General features: G+C 44.8%; 1 protein-coding gene across 1 annotated transcript in view; it reads left to right on the top strand.

Moving 5' to 3' along the window:
* Positions 1-5481: 5481 nt before the first annotated feature.
* Positions 5482-23641, top strand: part of LOC126518340 (lysosomal protective protein-like) — a 35941-nt gene continuing 17781 nt past the window's right edge. The window contains exons 1-8 of the mRNA XM_050168189.3: positions 5482-5956; positions 8653-8840; positions 11834-11996; positions 15378-15623; positions 17854-17945; positions 20420-20519; positions 22239-22409; positions 22837-22958. Of these exons, the coding sequence (XP_050024146.3) occupies positions 5687-5956; positions 8653-8840; positions 11834-11996; positions 15378-15623; positions 17854-17945; positions 20420-20519; positions 22239-22409; positions 22837-22958 (1352 nt within the window). The 5' untranslated portion in view covers positions 5482-5686. The remainder of the gene's footprint in view (positions 5957-8652; positions 8841-11833; positions 11997-15377; positions 15624-17853; positions 17946-20419; positions 20520-22238; positions 22410-22836; positions 22959-23641) is intronic.

The raw sequence follows: 23641 nt of genomic DNA, 5'->3' as shown, positions 1-23641 counted from the left end.
GTTTCTTTTTCATCTACTTTCATTTCCATATATCACTTTTCTCAATCAATTAAGGACTACAGATGATCTCTCTCGCGTTGCCCTTGGCTTCATTGTTGTTGGTTACTTATGATGTGACTAATCAAAATAGGGCACCCCCGCTTCCTTTCTGCTCGTTCATCATATAGCGAAGGTCCCGAATCAAACAGCTTTCATGCCGTCGTGTAGCATATGGGGGTTTATTGGCCAGCGGCCTTCACCCAAAAAAGTTCACCTGGTCGTGACGCTTGTGGCAGAACGGATGTTCCACATCCGCCGCCGAGGCCACGAGTTGTGGCGCAACACGACACTCCCAGGGTTAGTTATAGCAGATACACTTAAAACCCCCAAAAAGCGGACGGGAACACGGCGCCGCTGTAGCTCAGTTGGTAAAAGGTAAAAACATCTGGCAAGATTGGTTAAAAAAAAACTGGCCGCAGGTGAAACGCGATCCCACGTCGTCGCGTTACGCGTGCGATGTTGCCAATTGGATCACTGCGGCGCCATTTTCCTATCCACTTTCTGGGGTTGCTGTGTCGGTCTACAATGTATGTATGTATGTATGTATGTATGTATGTATGTATGTATGTATGTATGTATGTATGTATGTATGTATGTATGTATGTATGTATGTATGTATGTATGTATGTATGTATGTATGTATGTAAAAAATGAAATTATGGGGTTTTACGTGCCAAAACCACTTTCTGATTATGAGGCACGCCGTAGTGGAGGACTCCGGAAATTTCGACCACCTGGGGATCTTTAACGTGCACCTAAATCTAAGTACACGGGTGTTTTCGCAGTTCGCTATGTATGTATGTATGTATGTATGTATGTATGTATGTATGTATGTATGTATGTATGTATGTATGTATGTATGTATGTATGCATGCATGCATGCATGCATGCATGTATGTATGTATGCATGTATGTATGTATGTATGCATGTATGTATGTGTGTATGTATGCATGTATGTATGTGTGTATGTATGCATGTATGTATGTATGTATGTATGCATGTATGTATGTATGCATGTATGTATGTATGCATGCATGTATGTATGCATGTATGTATGTATGTATGCATGTATGTATGCATGCATGCATGCATGTATGTATGTATGTATGTATGTATGTATGTATGCATGCATGCATGCATGCATGTATGCATGCAAGCATGTATGTATGTATGTATGTATGTATGTATGTATGTATGTATGTATGTATGTATGTATGTATGTATGCATGTATGCATGCAAGCATGTATGTGTGTATGTATGTATGTATGTATTAAAATTAAAATTATGAGGTTTTACGTGCCAAAACCACTTTCTGATTATGAGGCACGCCGTAGTGGGGGACTCCGGAAATTTCGACCACCTGGGGATCTTTAACGTGCACCTAAATCTAAGTACACGGGTGTTTTCGCATTTTGCCCCCATCGAAATGCGGCCGCCGTGGCCAGGATTCGATCCCGCGATCTCGTGCTCAGCAGCCCAACACCATAGCCACTGAACAACCACGGCGGGTTGTATGTATGCATGTATGTATGTATGTATGTATGTATGTATGTATGTATGTATGTATGTATGTATGTATGTATGTATGTATGTATGTATGTATGTATGTATGTATGTATGTATGTATGTAGATGTCAATGCCAGAGAATGAAATAATGCGACGAGTTGAGTTACGGTTGACAATCCTTCCCGAAATCCACGCTGATATTTGGTCAATATGCAGCGTTCCTCGAGGAAGTTTGTTATACTGGCAGCTATGATATGTTCAATAATTTTGCATCATTGCGAAGTTAGGACGGTAATTTCCTAGTGTCACGCGCTCTCCCTTTTTAAATATGGCTACAATGAGGGCTGTCCTGCAATCACTGGTTAGTTGTGAAGTCAGCAAAGAAGTGCAATAACAGTAAATAATATATATATAATCATATCATAAGAAGCCAAGAGACAAAGGCACCAAAAACAACACAGGTGAACTTGTTTGTACTTATTAATTGAAATAAAGAAATGATAAAAATAATGGAAATGAAAGTGGATGAAACAACAACTTGCCGCAGGTGGGGAACGATCCCACGTCTTCGCATTTGAGCTACCGCGGCGATTGAGCTACCAACTGAGCTACCGCGGCGCCTTTTTCCCATCCACTTTCATTTCCACGAATTTATCATTTATTTAATTCAATTAGAAAGTTCAAGCAATTTCCCCTGTGTTGTCTTTGTTTGTTGGCTTCTTACGATATAATAAAGATCGGGCCCCTCGGCTAACCCCCTTTCTTCTCGTTCATATATCACAATCAGAACCAGTTTTTATTTTTCTCAAGGAAAAATGGACCCCAGACAAAAAGCTGCTCACTGAGCAGCTTGACGAGGCCTGGGACCCTACAGGCAGCGGCAACAGCGGCAAAACATCAGTGTATGTCGTACACCCGTACGAGAAAAAGATCAACACGAGAAACAAAAACAAAAAAATAAAAGAAAGAAACCGCTCGCACCAAGCTGTGAAGAACGAGAAAAAAAAATTACATATCCGTACACCAATACAAAACTGTATTGTACACTGACATGTTACATTCACACGCACACGCGCAAACACCCGTACAAGTGGCGCGCATACGCCCATATATACGCACATATACATATACGTATACATATACATATACATATACATATATATATATACACATACATACACACATATACATTCACATATACACACGCACATGGTATATGTACCCACCGCTCAAGTGCACACATGTTTAGCTTCAATTTCAATATTTTATGAAGAATGAACTGCTACAAAAACGGAGAGCGAGAGAGAGATAAAAATGTGAAATTAGACAATGCCTGCAAAATCATTCCAAACTAATCCACACGAAACAACGCACAACGCCGAATGTAAACTGCATGATATAAATCTGCTTCCGATTAAGCAATTCTGTTTAAAACGTGTTCCATTAAAGTACGTTTATTTCCTGCGGGGCCATCAATTAAGGTTGTATTAGCGTTCAGGGTGTAAGGTATTGCATACTTTAACATTTGTTGACCGTAATTCGTTCGAGTTTTGGGAAGACACCGCTTTTTTAATTGTCGAGTGTTGGCTGCCGGTTTGCGTTCTTTGAGCGCTGATATTGTGATAAGGAAGTTAGTGCGAAGCGTGGCTTTAGTGGTGAATAAAGAAACAATAATGTGCGGTAGCATCACATTGACGGGCACAGTTTTTAACCGAATAAAAAAGCGGTTTGGAGTGTGCGCAGTACACTTCGTCTGCAACGATACGAGTCGCTTTCTTTTGCAGGGTCACAATTCTATTCATGTTAGTCAGTGATGCCGTGTCCCAAACAAGAGGACAATATGCCATGTCTGATTGAAACAATGAAACGTATTTCTTTTTTATAGTGTACTGGAAGAATGCCACGATACCGGGAAAATGCTCCAACAGCTGTTGATAAACATAGGGATACGTAATTAGTGTGCTCAGTCCATCGAAGGTGCTCATCAAGTATAACACCCAGTGTTTTATGGTGGCTGATGACCTGAATAATAATATTGCCTAGGTTAATGGTTAAGTCAATGCTTATGCGATTTATAGAGCGGAAAATAACAGCTTTTGACTTAGTGGTATTTATATTGAGATTGTTTAGTTTAGACAAATTTAAAAGGCTGTTTAAGCTATTCTTTGCTTTTGAAATGATTTCTGTAGCCGAAAAACCAGAGAAATAATGAAGCATCGTCGGCATAAATTACAAAATAATCAGGATTGTTACCACATGGTTTTTGTAAACATTGAAAAGAAAACGTCCTAATATGCTGCCCTGAGGGACGCCGCATTTCAGATAACGTTTGGATGAACAAAAACTGTCTATGCTCACTAATTGTTCACAGTCTTTAAGATATGAACTAAAAATTTGAAGTGTCCTTCCCCTGACTCCGTACTTATTTAACTTATCTAAGGGAATAGTATGATCTAGACAATCGAAAGTCTTGCTTAAATCCACAAAGATTCCTAGTGGTAAGAGTTTGTTTTCAATATTCTGTAAAATAACTTCTTTTTGGACTAATGAAGCTGATTCTGTAGAAAAGCCTTTACGGAAGCTGAATTGAGATTGTGATATTAACTGATTAGCATCGAAGAAGTTCTGCAAACGTTTGAGCAGAATTTTTTCTAGCACTTTTGAAAAAAGGGGTAGAATAGAGATGGGCGATAATTACTCATGACGTTTTTCGAGCCTGACTTGAAAATGACTAACCTTGGCCAGTTTCATTCTTGCAGGGAAAACACACGATTCTAGTGAAAGGTTAATGATATGACACAGAGGTAGTGCAAAAAAGTCACCAACAAACTTTACTGGTTTAATTGTGAGGCCATCTACATGAGAGCTGGAAATATTTCTTGAGGACATGAGAACGGCAAAAACTTCTGATGGATGTGTTGGGCTAAAAAACGCTGAGCTGGCTGTTCTACTTGAAGTAACAGAACACGCATCTTCGTTATATTTTGCTGTTGCTGGCTCGGTGAAGAAGTTGTTAAAGCAATCGGCTAATAGTACGCCTGATTTTGGTGACCCGTCAATAATCAATTCGCCAATGTCATTCGATACATTTCTATTGCTAATTACCTCATTTATTGCATGTAAAATTAGCTTTGGATTATGCTTGCTTCCAGCGAAAGTTTCCGGGTAATAGTCACTCTTTGCTTTGTGCAAGCCATTATTTAATTTATTCATAAGCTGCTTAAACACACCGTACTCATTAGGATTTCTGGTTACCAGAAAACTGGAACAGGCGGTGTCTTCTTCTTTAATCATTCTTAAAAGGCTAGGTGAAACACGTGGTTTCTTATCTTTTGGATGACTGTCTCGTTTTTAATGGAAAACTTAAGTCATAAAGCACTTTACATTTATCAATGAACGCATTATAAGCCTCATCCACTGAACGATAGTTGAGACATTGTGTTTACGGTGTCTCACTAATCAGTCGCCTCAATGATAGTTGTTTGGTATCACTAATTGCCCGAAACGTTACCGGTCTGCTTCGAACTGGTGCAGGTTGATGCTTCTCTATTGTAATAAAAATAGGACAACGATCGCTTAGATCACAAGACTGTACCCGAAGATTTTACCATGATATCTATGTTAACGATAAACAAGTCAATAATGCTTGACGAAGAGACCGTGATTCTCGTTGGAGATGTGATGGTATTGGTGAGCCCACTGGATTCCATGGCCGAAAGAAATTCTCTCTTTCTCTCTCTCTCTCTCTCTCTCTCTATATATATATATATATATATATATATATATATATATATATATATATATATATATATATATATATATGGTGCAACTCATGGTGGTCTGCTGCGGACCAGCGTTGCACACTCCACTTCTCGAAGGAGCAGGACGTTGGTCCAGCAAGTTCCTGAACAACACTTTGCAACGTGGCGAACGCAGTTCAGATCATTGATGCGGGAGTTCGAAGTGGTGCGACGTTATGCCTAACGCATTTATCTCGCATTTACTTCTAAATGGCCACTTAACGTTTCTTTCTTCTTGTTTTTTTATCGTTCAGATGCTCGTTATGTACGAGTCTTACTTCGTAGAAGATGTGCCGACGAGAAAAGGTTGATCTGAACGCAGTTTAACGTCAGCCAAGATGGCCGGCATGCGGCGATGGCTCGGCGCTAGGTGCGACTCCACCGAAGACGAACGTAGTGCGATGACCTTTGCACTATCGCAAACGCTTCCGTTAGTGAAACTCGATCCTCCGCGACTCTTACGTACGGCCGTATCTTTACGGGACCAGCGACGGCACAGTTGCGAAGTCAACCAAATGGGGCAGATCTGTGAGAGAAAAAAGAAAGACACTCCTGGTATCGACTGCAACGAAGCAAGGCGCCCACTGCACCGTGCTTCGTGTAGGAAGGTAAGTTTAAGCTTTTTTTCCCGTTTCACTCATTTGTCAGTGGCTGCAATACATTTCTTTTGGCCAAAATATTAAACCTGCAATGCCTATACGAAGATTTCCACATGTTTTAATGAAAGTTCTTAAGTTTTTCGGCATTGCTCTCTAACCTACATGTGTGTGCTTGTCTTCTTTTCTTTTTTTCTGTGCTTCGGCAGATGACGTGTAAAAGTATTTTCTCAATTAAGCCCTATCCATGTAGGCTATCGATACTAAGCTGTGTCCTTGATGGCGTCCAAACTGGCCTATTGTTTGAACACAGTGGTTTGAACAGCGCTAAAGGGCCGTGTAAATGAACTTGCATGTGTCGTTCTGCTGTCAAGCACGGGGCAAAGGGCTCGGTATTTGTAGTATTTTGGTATTTGCAATATCGGTTTATTGCGTTAGCAACTGCAAGTGACTCGTCGGTGCAAGTTGGTCGCAGGTGTTCTTTGGCGTGGCCCCTTCTGAGCGGCAGCTGCTTGCCTTACCGGCGCCGCGATATGGCGTCAGTGCGTCGGCCTGACGTTGCAGGGGCATACCTAGCGCTAGCACGCATGAGTGTGGCCAAGGGGTGGGCTACATTGGCCTGGGGGTTGCAGCGAGGATGCCGACAATGCAAACAGTTGCCGCCCGTTTCTTTTCTGTGTGCATTCATTCGAAGCACGATGGGTGCCGCTCAAGTAAACTTCGCGTTGCCGGCATAGCCGGTATTCTATAGCGATAGCGTTATCGAAAATGAGCTATCGGGAAGGAGCCGAGGCGCTTTGATGAAAATTGGCAATGACGCTCTTCTCAACAACGTGCAATTCACGATGAAATTGCGCCGATGCAGGGAAATCTTTGTATACGTATCGAATACAGCGTTAATTGGTGAGAATGCTTGTGTCTGTGTGTGGAGGGGGGGGGGGGGGGAGGTTCGGATGCCGTGCCTCGAGGGCAGCCTAGTTAGATAAATTTTCTCTTACTTCGAGTAATTATTACTCGAGCGGCGACGAGCGAAGTGTGGCAAAGTGCGGATTCACATTGTATTACATAGATTACCGCTCGAAATAAACGTTCTGTAGTAAAGAGAGAAAACAGCAAGTGACACATCGCTCAGATTTCCGCCATTCTAAAAAAATAAATACAAATAAAAGCACGTGAGGACATTAATGCGTCTGAAAAATGAACAAGGGCAGTTTTTGCTTAATATCACGACGATATTTCTTACCCAACTGCACGCGGTGCACAGTATTGGACTGATCACTACGCGCAGATAAGAAAGCCCAAAGCACGCATATTGTGCCCCGAGAATGATTTGCAGAATTCGAAGAGCGTTGCGTGTACTCTACTTGGAGGCGCTAAACGTGAGTAGAACCGTGGCGCACAAAAAAAAAAAAAAAAAGAAAAGGAAGCACATAATTTATTTTGTTTATTTATTTCGAAATACCGGTGGCCAGGAATTGGCCCAAGCAGGAGGGCTTGCATCACAGAATATCACGAGTCACCCAAAAATAGTAACCAGCAGTAGCACACGTGTCCGATCAGCAACATATGTAAACACACTCCGGCTGCCGCTGCGTGTGGTGCGGTCGCGCGCGACTGCGCTGACCCAATCTCGAAAGCGATCTGCGATGAGTACAAAGTCTACGTGCGCCGAGGGCTGATAGCTTCGTGTGCGCTGTGTTCTCGTCGCTTAGTTCGCGTTGAAGCGAGAGGCTGAACGAAGGTGAATTTGCTCGCTGCGTTGCCGCTCTTCCTCACGCCAGCGCTTTGACAGCCAGTGTCCGCGCTCATCGAGTGAGATGCGTTTTCGTTTACCTGTGCGCGCGTCACGCCATGCTTGTTAATTTAGTTAGGTAAGCGAATGCTTACGAGCTTATCCGACCGATAAAGCTACTGTCCTTGCTTCGTATAGCTGTCGCTTCGCCTTTCACGGGAAACTGCGACTTTTTTTCTTTTTCTTTTTTTACCGTTGAGGTTCGGTATGGGTTCAGGCACGTCCTGAGAATATCCGTTCGGGTTCGCGTTGAGTTCTGGCTAGAATTCCGGTTCGGGTACGGTTTTCGGTTCGGGCTCGGTTCGACACCCTGACTGAAGGTTCCGTTGCTGCTTCTCAATCTAAAGCGCCCGCGCCCATACATAATCCTCCCGTGACATCTATCTCTTTCGTTCTTTGGGAATCAGCTAGCGCTGAAGTGACATACGAGGTACCATAGCCTTGATTAGGTGTCGCCACTTTGACTTCTTTTGTTTTCTTTACTTTCTCGCTCGCAAAAGTTTTGTTCATTCTTGATTACAGAAGGCTGATCGTTCAATCTAGCTCCATTTATAATTTTCCTCCAATGTCCCTTTAAACTAGAGTCAGTCAATTCAGTTCAATCGTTCGGTTGGTTGCTTGCAGTCATAATGACGGACAATGCTGTATTCACGGCCTTTTTATTCGTTGCTCCTTTCGGAGCTTGGTCCAGTCGAAAGTGCATTGCATTTGGTTGATCGTAAAAAAAAAAACGGTGCCGAAATGACTTCATTCAAACACACGTTGCTTACTTTGATGCTGAAACTGTATTTATGATATTGTCTCCGCCTTGAACTTGCCACATGTGAACCCTACATTGAGAATATCTCATGAAATCAGAAGAAAAAAAAGAAATACTTCACCTGTATTTACGCATTGAACACCGCACCTGTTGCAGAGACACGTTTCGACCACAGCAATGATCGCCGAGGCGCTCCTCGCCGTCCTGGCTCTGTCAGCGTTGACCACGGCTTCCGACCCGAGTCAGTGGGAAGTGACCTCCGTGCCGGGACTGGACCAACCGCTAAACTTCAAGCATTACTCGGGATTCGTCGACGCTAGCGAGGGGCGACGGCTTCACTACTGGTACACGCCAGTCTGATTTGCTGGTTTACGGCTGTGAATTTAGTAATGTAATTGAGTTTAATTAAAACGAGCCCTGTGAATTGAGTTCGTGGCAAAACGTGTTTCGCGTCTCATAAGAGTTATTTACCATGTACGTGTGTCAAGTAGCAGGCGTCGGCGTTATCTCACTCCCATATATGATGCTTAGCACTCACTGACGAAGTTCTTTGTGAATTCAGCCTCACGAGAATACGATAGAGCGGATGCAGGGTGATCTCAACTGGTGCGCGGGAGAAAAATGCCTGACGTGATTGATCAGAGGAAACGGGAAGCATGAAATTCGAAAAAGAAAAAAAAAAGGCAAGGCTGCATGTTTCTCTTAAGTATCTCGCCACTATTCCTCGCGCCAAATTTCTTCCCCATTATTGCGCTGAACACAAAGCGTTCGATACGGCCTCATGATAGTACTACGCGGTGTTGTCGCTATAGGAGGATATGCGATACTTGCATATGTCGTTGTTTTTAGCTTTTGCCGGTGTTTTTCATCGGATTATCGTGGTTATAAAGTGTTCGATCGTGGCGAGATGCACCTATTATGTTCGAACGTACTTGAATGTTGTCGCCGATTCTTCAGCGATATAGCCTTGTCTAATCAGGTTGCGCGCGTGAGGCGAATAGTTTTGTATACACTATCGAATAATTAAGAGCGAGCACCATCGATTACCATGGAATGTTTACGGTGAGTCATCTACAAATAGCGGGCGCTGTTGTCGTTAAAAATGAAATTCCGGGGTTTTTACGCGCCCCAAACGCCATCGACCTGATTATGAGGCGTGCCGTAGTGGGGGACTCCGGTTCTATTTGGACTACCTGGGATTCTTTAACGTGCACCCAACGCATGGTCCATGGGCATTTTCGCATTTTGCCACCATCGAAGTGCCGCGGCCGGTATTTGATCCCGTGCCTCTAGGCTTAGCAGCGCCAACGCCATGGCCGCTAAGTCGCCACGGGGCGCTTACCCTTGACGTGTGTGTTGTGGCGTCTTTGGATGGCCGTTATCGAGTGCTCTGTAAGGCGCTCTCAAAGGGCTCATCTTGCTTCTTACGGTCGGAAAGAGGCGCTCCGTCTAAATTCGGTTGGTCCTCTCCCATCGCTCCACTCCAGAACAGAGCGCTGAAAGGCGCTCGCACTATCGCCGTATAAGCAGCCGAGAAATCGTGTCAGTTTCCGGTCACGTGACCCCGCCCGCTGCCGTGGTTGCGTCCGCTCTGTTAACGGCGATGACGATTACCGTCACGAGGAAAGAAATGCCGTCGAACACTTTCATAACCAAGTGCTTGGGGCCTCAGATATCATTCGTTATACAGGTTCCCATCGTTGTAAAGGTCGCGCAGCTCACGATAGAACCAGGACAGAATTATTCCTCCGTTATACAGGCCATTTCATTGTATATAGGCGTTCGTTGCAGAGGCACTTGACTGTAAATAAAAGGGATCAGTGTGAGGCACGATGGAAGCCAAATGGATTGGCCAAACACGTGATCGTCACGTCGGAGCTCGCGACACGTTCCAGTGCTCCCACTCTGCAGGCACAGCTATGGCTATGCAGCTCAACAAGTGCCTCATCGAAAAAAAAATAATTGCGGCAACCAAACATTCTCGGCCCATATACACCAAGGCCCAACGGTCACGTGTTGCGAAGGCGAAAACGAACTAGTATTCGCTTGCCAAGGGCCGATGTAATATCCACTCCTAGTTCATTTCCTTCTCCCATGATTGTCACGCACGTACGCCGCCACCGATCGCCTCCATGTTTCGACGCAGCCGATGGTGGAAAGTGAGCTCCAGGCTTCTTAAGCTCGGTTGGCGGAGTAGCCGGATGGCGCAAAAAGCACTTCTTACTAGTTGTGAATGCAGAAGCATTAATGTCCAATTGAGCGCCGCTGAGCGCTTCTCCGAGTTGCGACCTTCTCGCGGCCAAGCGAGCGCATTGAGACGTGTGGCGCGTTTTGATTTGGCCTTGCCAAGGCGCAGTTAGAACGCAGGCGAGAGCTTTGCTCGTACAGGGAATGTGCGGATAACACAGGCTTCCCAGGACGATAGTGACGTGGCGTCGCGGCCGTGCCCTCGCGCAACCCGTGGCGCCCTACTGCGGCAGCAGGCGTACCCCTTCGCCCGCGGTGCCGTGGCGTGGCGTCGCAGCCAATGGGAATGTAGGGGCCGTTTCGCCGCTGCAGGCGCCGGATTCTTTTTTTTTTCTCAACGAGCCATTTGACGCTTTCGCATCCATATATCTCCTGCTTAGATCCAGAGAGCCTACGGGATCGGTCCGCTCGGGTTTGGAGGATCGTAGCGACCATCCAAAATATGCCATGCCGTGTTCTCGCCGCTGTCGTTGTGATGTGAGCGTTGCTGATCGTGCTGGAAACGAGGTCGCCAATAAAGAGTTGTATCCTTTGGTGACACTCCAGGAAGTATTTGATTCTTCACCGTCACCGCAACGCGATACCTGGAGCAGGTGCTCCAGGTATTGTCACTACAACGTCACTACAACTTCAACGCCACTACACTTCAACGTCACTACAACGCCACAACATCCAATTTCGCTACTGTGCTTGATATGTGATGTTTGTGTTTGACCAATAAAAATATTTGTATTCGGGGTTTACATCAATGAAAAATGAATACTGATGTCTTTATTTTGTGTACTGACGAGTAATGTAATTTGTTTAGACTGGAATATATTTAAATACTCACAAGTTTACAAGGTTATCCACGTGATCGACATAATTTTTCCGTAACCAATTAGTCTGTCGAACCTTTTGTTGCAGCGCTTGCTTTACTCCCACGTTGTGCTTTAGTGATCCTGGCATGGGTATGATTGGTCGTCTATATATGAGCGAACGCTATATCACTTTGGAAGGCTGCCAACCGCTCATTGAAGGCCGAAGCTTGTTGTCTAAAGTGGTCGCTTACGAAGAGAAGACTCAATGTTCTCTTCTCAATTGCCTACAGGTTCATGGAGAGCCAACGCTCACCATCTGAGGACCCCGTTCTTCTTTGGCTAAACGGCGGACCGTGCTGCAGCTCCCTCATTGGAGCCATCGCTGAGCTGGGCCCATTCCGGGTCGGCTACCAGGGCATCAACATGACCACGAACCCTTTCAGCTGGAACAAGGTAACGAAACTTTGGGAAGTACACTCCTCCGTAATATAATATTCGCTTGTTTTACCCGCCTGCCTTGAGTCTCAGGTCCTGTTCTCTTTTTAGCAAAGGCAGGCTTTAACGGTTGAGAAAGCGAAGGGCAGACAGGGTGGTTAATCAGGAAATATCTCCAGTTGGCTGCTTCGTATGTGGCAGACTAGACGGTTGATAAAGGGTAACATAAATAAATAAATAAATAAATAAATAAATAAATAAATAAATAAATAAATAAATAAATAAATAAGACGAACACGGAACTGTTTGAAGCAAGTGTAAGAGCTGTCGCACAGTTTAAAGGCGTCACGCAGTCTATAACACAGTTTCCTACAGTGTTACTAGAAAGAACTCTGGCGCTGCGGTCGTTGAGCCACCGTAGGAATGACTGGTGGTACATGGATTTGTCAGATCTTCGTGCTTGTGGCTTCAGACGTTCTTGTGGCTTCGTTTATTGCGCTTTATCTGCTTTCATTGGCCTAATTTTCAGATCAGTTTACAATGTTTTTTGCTTTTAAATGCGGAAGCCAATAAGACTATGCAAGCACGCATAATCGCTGCTAATTGCAGTGTTTCCGCTTATCAATACGTTCGTGGTGTAGTGGTTTCAGTATCGAGCGTCTGGTGCTGAAGGTCCTGTATTCGAATTCCGCTGTTGGACAATTTTAGTAATGTTTATTTAATTACTTGTAACTCAGTACCTTCTTAAGAGGAAGCTTTAGCTCGGGCCCAACTCCGACGCGGCCTATTCAAATACATGTAAAACGCAAAAACGTTCTTATGAGATAACCCCTGGACCGATTTTGATGAAATTTGTTGCATTTGAAAGAGAAAGTTAAATTCTAGTGACAGTTCGAATCGGAATTTTGATTTAGGGCTTGAATTTTCTTAAAACGATTTTCAAATATTTGACCGTTTGAAAAAATAGAAGCATGGAGTTCACAAATTCATAGCTCTGCATCAAGAACTGATATCGCGGTTCTGTAAACGGCATCCATTAGATCATTCAAAGCGGACAAATGCAATATGTCATTTTACATCTTACGTGAATTTGTTACGTTGGTTACAACGGTTTCTCAAAAGTTGTATTTTCCTACGATTAATTTTTTTTTATATTCATGTGTAACATATCAATTTTGTCCGCTTTAGATGTACTATTAGATGCAATTCACAGAATTGTATTATAATTTTCAGTGGTTGAGTAACAGAGTTGTAAACTTGATAGTTTCGTTTTCTGAAAATTTTCGATTTTCGCCAATTTTTAATAAAAGATTGACGACCTAACTCAAAAATTCGAAACCAACAGTCACTAGATCTTAAGTTTGTCTTTTAAATGCAACAAACCTCGTCAAATTTGGTGCAGTGGTTGCCGAGAAAAACGAATTCTCCTGTTACATGTATTTAGATGGGAGCACTCGAGCTAAAGCTTCCTCTCAAATATGATCAGTTTACAAAGTCACGAAGCCGTTTGAAGCCACAAGGACGAACTTTAGGTCAAGTCATGTGATAAATGATCATCGTTCCCATAGTTGAACCGCCTTGCTCGCCGCTCCCGCCGACACTAGCGCCGCAGTTCCCTCTTGCAATTATGTGCCAAACCCTATGGTCTGCAGAACAGAGTCACATGCAGTGTCACGTGACAAAGTCGCAGGATGTCGCACAATTCAGTTTCGTCAAATAACACAGCAGCCTTGTCAAGGGTCACCACGTTCTGAACACGGTAGGAAAGCGTTCGCCATCTGAAAACAATGCTTCCGTGAAAATGCGAGCGAAACGTTATTCGGATTCCAAAAAGCGATCGAAGTCCGTCGCTGCAATCACGGTTTTGAGCGCGCTCGTTGTAATGGCGCTACTGATCGCCTCTGGTCTCCGGTATTTCATTAACAGTGGCACGTATGCGGGCCAGTTAGACAGAGCGAGAGAGAAAATAAATGAAAGGCGGGGAGGTTAACCAGCACTGAGCCAGGTTGGCTACCCTACACAGTGGGCTGGGAAAAGGGGAGGGAAAGATTAAAAGAAGAGAAAGTACACTGTGGATATCGCCGACGTAGCAGCAGTTTTCTGCTCTATATCACAGACGGTCGCTCAATCCGGTGAGTTAAAATGTTCATGTTGTTAAACAAGTGGCTGCGCGCCCTGAATCACAGAAAACGGAAGCGACCGGTGCGTTGGAAGTTACTGGTGAATGTAGGCGGAGGAGGAGCGTGCGGAGAGAAGAAAACAAAAACACAAAGCTTAGCACTGATATCGCTGCACTCTCGACCGCGTGACCAGGCCCGATTTCGTGCTACTGCTTGCGCGCTTGGAATGTTCGGCAGCCCGCACCATATGAATACCCGAGTCACGTGCGCGGCGGGCGCGCACGTGACTGCTCAATTGACGAACGAACGCGTTATACTATTCACTCCCGGGTTCACTATGACTGAGGCATTGAGCTTGACAGCCACGCCTGGGCTCAAGAACCTACCGCTAGATCATCCGCGAGCCTCATCTCAGGAGCGTTATACGAGACGCGCTTTGACGCGTAGGCCTAATCCGCCTGTCCAACGTAGTCGGTGTGCACTGCGGTGCGCTGTTAAAGGAAACACCCGAGTGCAGGGCGCCGGCCAGATTTCTCCCCGTGGCGAGTGTACACAATCGCCCGGGTGAGCAGGAGGAGTGGCATTCTCGGGCCGATCACTATCGGCGATAGATTCGCTTTCGCGAGATTTCGCGAGAATCGGACCTCCGGACGCGGGCAGGGCAAACGCGAGGAACGAGCTCTCGCTGGTTCTCCTGGGCCGATCGAGTCCCGCGAAATCTCGCGAAAGTGACACTGCCATCGCCGAAGGTGATCGATCCGGGAAATACCGCCCTAAAATGACTTGCAGTTGTGGGTACGCTCACATCTTTAGTAAGCGCTTTCGCGTCGCGTTAGCGCAGGCCGGCAAAAGACGCAGACTCACTAGTGCGTCGACTCATTCGTGCGTCGACTCCCAACACCCTCTAGAGAACTTGTCTAGGGGGTGTTGCTCACTCTCACTCACACTTTTCCCCTTAGTTTGAGTCCGAGTGAGCCCGACCAAGTATGGCTGTGGTTAGTCCGTGCCTGAGCTATCTTGGCTGAGCAGAATTCTGGTGAATCTGGGTGCGAGCGAGCCCTAATAAAGAACAAAGCAAAAAAAGAAACTTAGTGAGTGAGTCTGATTGACTGCTATTTATTTTGCTCAGCTACGGTGCATTGACGTAACTTCAGCTGACGTTTCAAGGCATAGAGCGGCAAAGAGAAAAAAAAGTCGAGAGTCGTACATTATGGATTGCCCTTCTAGCTAGCACTGGACTCGACTGCACTTTTTGTCTCGTTCTTGACTTTTGTCACAGGTGGCGAACATTATCTTCCTGGAATCACCGGCGGGCGTCGGGTTCTCCTACGATCCCACCGGAAACTACGCCAGCGACGACACCAAAACGACCCGCGACAACTACCTCGCTGTGCTGGACTTCTTCGACAAGTATCCCCAGTTCAAGCAGAATGACTTCTACATCGCGGGTGAAAGTTATGCCGGTGTCTATGTGCCCCTCCTTGCGCAGCTGTTTCTTCAAAACCCACGCGGAATTAATCTTAAGGTAAGCAATTACGAACCGCTCAAAGCTACCCGACATAACAATTTGCCAAAACATGTCGCGAACGGATATATATACCGCATATTGCTTGAGGGGGCATTAATAGCAAAATTTATTTAGTTCGAGTTGACTTTTTCTTTCCAAGACACGATTAGCGTTAATTTTTCGAAAAAAAAAAAAGAAAGGCTAGCGATGAAAGGGAAGGGCATTTCAAGCTTTAGATTTCCCGCCCGAATAGCAGCGATGGTATGTTAGAATGACGTCACGGATTTCGAAGTATTTTCGAGTGTTTTGGTTTGGGAAGCGTGAAAACTCACTAGGTTTAGTCTATTATTGATCTTAGAATGCAGTGCGCTCCTGCTTTGCACAAATAAAGTATTAAGTAGCTCCGAGCAAGCCCCGTCCGAACTTCATGACCCCACGAAGAATTAGAGCGCGGATTTCTTGCCCATCTTTGAATTTTCCATCTGTTCTAGCCTCACTAACACTTTCGTAATGGTAATACAGTCACCTTCTTGTATTATGGATGTTTGCCAATTCGTTTTCGCTTTGAACGCTCTTTATTTAAGTGGCAAGAAATACTTCAAGCTCGGAAATGCCTACAGTTTTACTAGCCGCTTGGGTTCAGGAAGCTTTCAAGTAGGCTTTTACCAATATTCCATATTTCGGAATATTCCATCGAGTAATATGCTATCCTATATTCACTTCGACTGTAATTTCAGTATTTGATGTGTTCGAAGTATACGTGCTATTGAAATCGCACCTCCAGCGACCGCGTTCACTCGAAATAATAAATACGAGTCTCTAAGGCCACGCTTTCGTACGCTGCAAGCGACGGAAACTATTGCCGGAGCCGGAAACGGGTCATGAGTGCCATATTTTGAACAAAACCTGGTTGGAACGAAGGGACATAAATTTAAGAAAAAAAAAAAAACTTGGTTGTTGTTGTCGGCGAGCAAGTTTGATAGCACACATGGCTCGTATTCGAGACAAGCCAAAGACGGAAGAATTCGCTTACAATAACCCGCTAAGTTTTGCAGCTATAGTCGATTATTAAAACGTTCGATTTCGCGGCACCGCCATCTTCTCTACTGAAACTCGTGATCGATGTTTCGGACGCCGAAATGTGCCTGGCTCAGTTGCTTTTTTCGGACACAATTACCGCGCACGATGTCGTAAGACATTGCATCCGTGAAGACAGCACCGTGCAAGTTTCTGTCCCCTCCGCTCTTGCTATCGCTGGCGGGATAGTTTGTGTGCTTCCCGATAGCCGTGCGCCCGTAACGAATAAATATATTTGCATTGATTCGGCACCAAAGTGTAACTTTGGTCGCCCACCAGCGGCGAAGGAGCACTGGTTAGGCCTAAGAACCAAGGCAGGCGTGGCGGTGGACGGCAGGCGATCGCGGGAAGTTTTCCCATCGGTGATCGGGCCTGAGATCGTGCGTACACTGTAAAATAATTTACACCCTTAAAAGTGAAACAGGGTGTAAATGTGTCTATAACTCACACCCTTAGGTTTTGATTGATATAACTGACACCCGAAGGGTGTGATTTGTAGACACATTTACACCCTTTTTCACTTTTTAGGGTGTAAATTATTTTACAGTGAACAGGATAGGCTTAAGCGGCGGGCGTGCATACCAAGTTCGTCTGTTTCCCGGCCGTGTACACACTCAAGGAAAGAAACCGAAGCAGAAGGGGATCTATGCGCCTGAAAAAGACTTCTCTTTGTCGAGCACAATGACCTCCTTGCTGGTCCGATAAGCTACAATTCCGGCGTTGAAAAGGAACCACTGCTGCGCGTAGACAATCACGGTTTGCCATAACGGCTCTACAAAGACGCCAAGCGTATTTTCTCAGAGCCATCTCGTCAACAGTAAATCAAAAGGCAAGCCTCAGCTCAGAGCAAACGTTTGAACAACGGGGTAATCTGTTGCGATATCGCTGAAGTTGTTGGGAGAGTTGACACGTAGTTATAATGAATGAAACGGCGTGAAAAAAAAAAAAGAAAAAGGCACTGAGACAGGTATTTGTGACGTACGTTCTATATGTGTTAATGCCCCCGTTTATTTTTCAGTTCCTTTTTTTTGCGCACCTTTGAATCTTTTACGACATGGCGGCATTTGTTCCTCGTCTTAAGTTTAGGCTTTATTTGTTCCCTCTCCGTTCGTGAATTGAAACGTCGGTCTTCCTGTCATTCGCTTGTTCTCTTTTGGTTTCTTTACCGAAGGGATACGCAGTCGGAAACGGAGCACTGGATATGGAGCTTCTCGGCAACTCTATTATGTTCTTCGGCTACTACCATGGCCTTTTTGGTCATAGGTAAGCAACGTTTTGTTAAATAAAGTACGCTGATCCCACGCACTATGGGAATCGGTCCACTGGTAGCTGCGGGGAACGCTGTTCTTGTTTAGAGACCATTTGCAAGCATACGTGTTTACTTTTTCTTGGCCCACACATCTAATTTAAGAAAAAATCGCCTGTGGCACATCGCACAATTATTTAATCATTACACTTGGGCATTCGGAAAGGGGCACATTACTTCCACCATAAATCAAGGTGCGCAATCTGATAATTAATGGAATTATACTGATGAAGTTTCTAACTAATTTTCTTACGGTGCATATCGCAATTTACGAATTGTATCTGGTGAGTTCTGAAAGTGTACCCACTTAGAAGGAATTCTCAGGATGACACCAGTTTCGATATATTCATTCCCAAAGTATGTGATGAAATACACAGGCGCCCCAGCTACTTTTGTTCTTCAGTGCATAAAACGGCGTTCCCTTAAAAAAGCAAGCCTAAGAACTGCACTTTTACCGCAAGTTTGACGGCGCATATCTCGAAACGGAGCTCAAGAGAGAGAAAGAGAGAGAGAGAAGGGAAGAAGGAAAGGCAGGGAGGGTAACCAGACTGAGTCCAGTTTGCTACCCTACACGTGGAAAGCGGAATGAGGAGTGAAAAAAAGAGAGAGAGAAAATATGAGTCTATAGCGCACTTTCACATGCAGTAAGAACGGGGCTCAAAATTTGTTGCAAGTCAATATGCCTTACAAACTCACAGGCTACAATGCGCAGCGCACAGCACATACATTTTATCGAAGACCAAATTATGTGTGGAAGATTCAAATGAGACTCGAGGCATTTATTGACTGCTTTGCTGCGATTCCTGAATATTTCAGGCATGTTCAGTGACCTACATGATCGTGTAAAAAAAGTGAGATTATCACTTTCTTTGCGATCGCGTTTCGAACAGGACGTTTTACTTCTTGGCGACAGTTCCTTAAAGAAATTAGAACGCTGTAATAGCTAGTGTCCCTAATCATGTGTTACCTCCCGAAAACTTCAGGAATCGGTCTCGCTCACCTCATGCCGGTGCTATAGTGACGTGAAAATGATTAAACAACTTAAACTTGCTTTACGATGAGTTTGTTCAGTTGAAGTAATCGTTGAAATGAAGTTCAGTGAAGTGACGTTTTCATCATCATCATCATAATCATAATCACCAGCCTGGTTACGGGCACTGCAGGGCAAAGGCCTCTCCCATACTTCTCCAACTACCCCGGTCAGGTACTAATTATGGCCATGTTGTTCCTGCAAACTTCTTAATCTCATCCGCCCACCTAACTTCCTGCCGCCCCGTGCTACGCTTCCCTTCCCTTAGAATCCAGTCCGTAACCCTTAATGACCATTGGTGATGTTCCCCATTCATGACATATCCTGCCCATGCCCATTTCTTTTTCTTGATTTCGGCTAAGATGTCATTAGCTCGCGTTTGTTCCCTCACCCAATCTGCTTTTTTTCTTATCCCTCAACGTTACACCCATCATTCTTCCTTCCATAGCTCGTTGCGTCGTCCTCAATTTAAGATAACCCTTTTCTGCCCCGTACGTGAGTACTGGGCAGAAACCTGGAGGCTTACGAAAAGGCTTACGAAAAGTGACGTTTTACTCTTTACTTACGCTGCTGATTGAAACACGAACACTGGATTGCTAGTCGTTTCGGCACGTGCACAGGGTTAGCCGCACAGATTTCTGATGTGCCTCGCACATCGTTTTCTGCATCAGCGCCTTCATTTTGATTCAAATGGCGCAATAGGACTCCCCAAACAACACACACTTTGTGTGTCCTGTTTGTGCTTGAAGTGACTCCGGTAGCGCTTTGCGAAGGGAAGAGTATTGAGAACAAGAAAACCAAGCATGTTTATCCTAAGTTACAAAGTGCAGCATAACGTATACTCTTTTACACATTTCCTTGCACACATTTAACTCATGTTTCAAAGATGAGTGCAGGAATCGTATGAACTTGTTCTTCAAGACAATGTTTCTTTGTGTTCCACTGGTCCGATGTTTGTTCGACACCAGTATTACTTTTAATTATCTTGCGTTTGTCCAGGCATTGGGCTTCTGTGCGTCTTTTTAATCCTTCTGTTCCTTGTAGGTGGTAATCCTAAGTGGGTCGAAATGAGATGGCGATAACAGAAATAGAATCATAAATTCTGAACAGCGCTCCTGTCGTCTCTGATTTGGCCGCATCAAGATTACTTGACAAAAGTGTGTCGGTGCATTTTTGTAAATATCCAGAAACCCTGAAATAATTTTAAAGCTATAGGCTCACAGTTTCAGGCGTACGTGCGTTTAAAGCCGCATGGCTTTGTGGCCACTGTAACGAGTATGATGAACATCATACTCCTTGTCATCATTTGCTACCCATGAATTCTTCCTGTGACCAAGTCGATTACCGTTAACCGTTTGACAACTCAGCTGCTGTAAAACGTTCAACATTGCTTATTTGCAGGCTCTGGAAGGAGCTGACCGCTAACTGCTGCAATGGTAGCATTTCTCAGGAGACGTGCGATTTTGGATGGTCCACCAAGGATCCCGCCTGCGTTCAACCGGTATCGTTTCGTATTACAGGGTTTGCTTTATAGACCAAGAAATAAAAATAAACAGTGGTAAAGGTCAGCGAGCTACGCGCCTATAGAATCGGCAATACTGAATGTATGATCCCGGCGAGGGTTACGTTATGGAGTTCCATTATTACAGTTATTGGCGGAAAGTCTGGAGCTATCGTTTGCGTTGGCGTCATTACGGTGGTCGAATCAGCATAATAATAGTAGGCAGTGCGCGAATTTGCTTAAACACACTTTTCCTCGCTGAAACAAGATCATTGAGGCGCTTTATGTTAGCCTTACAAAAGCAATATTGTTGTCAGAAAATGTTTCTGTGGCAAAAATTAGAGTCAAGCATCCACAAACTTCCGCCGTACGCTCGAGCACTCCAGGAGCAATACCAAGAAAAATAATTGTTTGGATATACATACATACATATATATATATATATATATATATATATATATATATATATATATATATATATACACCGAGAGTTGGTGCAGAAGGGTTGAAATCCGGGCCAGCTGGTACATACTTGATGGACAAAACCATTAAAAAAAGAACACAAAGGACAAGAGGAGAAGTTCACACCACAACGACTGGTGTGAGCTAGTCGTTGTGGTGTGTGAACTTCTCCTCTTGTCCTTTGTGTTTTTTTACTGGTTTTTTTTCCTTCGAGAGTTGGTGTGCAAATGTCATGTACAGATTTGGTGACACTTATATGCTAAAGCAGCAGATTGGCCTTATTCAGTAAAATGTGCGAGACAACATCAATTCACGAAATACCTGGTTACTGCTTGAGTGGCGCTAGCAAATCTGGTAGCATCATCTCGCGCTGCTTTGTTCAGCAACAACACGTCAGAAACCTTTTCTTGCGTAATGGGCGTGGGTGTGAGTAGCGTAACAAATATAAAAAGAAAGACTGTGTGGTAAATATTACGTCGCTACAGAAGGTTTAAACCAGCAGCTAACTACACTTTGTTTTATCACCACTGAAAAAGCTGTATGTCCTACGAGTTCAGGTATTTGCTAGAAGATGGCACCACCAAGGAGACTACTACTCGCCTCTATGTCTCCCCTGGTATTACATGAATGGTAAAGCGTGTACGTACCGAATAAAACTCTAAAAACTTTCATATATATTCAGCCTGAGAAGGTGTTAGTTTTTGATCTTTTAAACGCGTTAGTTGGTTTGTGATATTGGTCGGCGAGAATTCTAACTTGTCCGTAAACGCAGTATCTGTTACGGAATATCGGGCCACCGGAGCAGAGCATGACAGTAGCAACGCTGGTAGTGACATCTGCTGATGGTTTGTCCCGCTACTGCGTGGTTGAAATGTTTTGCGTTATCTGGGTGTTCTCATCCAGCAGAATTAACAAATCACCGGATGTTAATGACTATATCACTTTACCAACAGAAGTCAAGTACGATGTGATGGGTCACTGCAAGTATATTTACTGTGTATACCTCTGTACCCTCTCCACCACAAGATGGCACCACCAACGTGGCCGCTCACGTCCCTGATATTCCGTGAAAACTAATGTGTTTACGGACAAAGTGAACCTCCGTAGTCATATGTTTACGGAAAGACTAAAATTTTGCGTCCGTTTGCTCTCCTTTTAAGCAAAGCACCTACGGGTCAGCGTTGCTGTTAGTTGATTAGTGAAAGCTGTCTGCTCCGTCGACACTCTCTGACCATGGACTGTCCGCTCCTGCCGCAGGTGAGGAGAGCCAACTACATCGTCCTGAACAGCGGCCTGAACGTGTACAACCTGTACGACCCTTGCAGCTACAACCAGAGCAGCTGGTCGCTAGCGTTGCGCTATCCAGAGACCACAATGCACTACGCCACCAGGTGGCTCATGAGCAGATTCTTCAAGCGGCCTACCACGGTGAGAGCGACGCGAATTTCCCCGGGCGCTCGGCCGAACGCATGCAATCTTCGTTCTTGGCTCCGTTTGTACCCGACAGGATCGACCGGGTCAAGTCAGACCCGCTCAATCGTTGTCGAGTTCGACTCGACAACGTTTACATGAACTCTTGCTTGACCGGGTCGAAATCGTCGCGACAGCCTGTGTGGAGGTTCAGACATAAGACAACGTGTCCGGTCGATCGCCGCTGGCGGGGAACCACCGACCTGACCTGTCTGTCCGCGTTTGCCTGTGCACTTCAATATGGGTCCGGGCTTGGTCAATCTACGCCGTGTCGTCGGGGTGGAGTTCGAAGGCCACGAAAGTTGTTATGTACCCAGAGCACCTTTTTGAAAATTTATAACGTTCGAGTGAGACGCGTGCTGTTTTGACTCCCAACCGTGCGCAGAGCTTCAACATGGTCAGCCCCAAGTGTATCGACCAGGATCGCCTGCAGCTGTACTTCAACCGCCGTGACGTCATCAAAGCTCTGCACGTCGAGGAATCTCCGCTGCAGTGGTACCCTTGCAAGTAAGTGGCATCAATGCCGTGGTTTGCTTTGTAGGCGTTTACTAAATTTAATCAGCACATAGCTTGAAAGACCGGCGAAAGGGCTTATAACGATATCAATAATATTTGTCTCTGTCGCTCTTTTTCTGTAAGGAAGTGATCTGAGAGGAGAGATTGACGCGCCTTTAGCGGGCGCCGGCTATGCTTCTCGTCAAAGGGAGCACAAAAAAAAAAAAAAAAAATAATAAAGCACTGAAACGACTATCAGCATTGGGGTTGGCTTCTTGTTTCACGTTACCTAAGGCGGTACGTAAAATTTATTTGGTGCGTGTTATCGTTGTTTATGGGCGGTTACCTGTAAAAAAGTCGAAGATGAGTAACTTTAATAAATATTACCGTGTTTCGAGCGTGTCCGTGCACATTCCCGCAAACTTGAAAGGAAGTTTATTTTATTCACACATAGGTACTGGTTGGCAAAATAAACGTAACACACACACACACACACACACACACACACACACACACACATTGCTGAGGGCTCACTGACTCACGGGTCGGTCTGAGTGAGTCGACTCATGAATGAGTGAGCAATGCGCGTACGCAACCTCACTAATGCAATATAGATGTGCACAATGATATTTTTTTTTACTTTTCAGCATTCCCTGTTGTAGTGTGGTCAACTGGGCAATTTACTTCTCTGCCTT

The sequence above is a fragment of the Dermacentor andersoni genome, chromosome 11 (assembly GCF_023375885.2).
Source record: "Dermacentor andersoni chromosome 11, qqDerAnde1_hic_scaffold, whole genome shotgun sequence".
Classification (NCBI taxonomy): domain Eukaryota; kingdom Metazoa; phylum Arthropoda; class Arachnida; order Ixodida; family Ixodidae; genus Dermacentor; species Dermacentor andersoni.
Note: the sequence above shows the minus strand (reverse complement) of the source record. Positions and strands in the feature narration are given on the sequence as shown.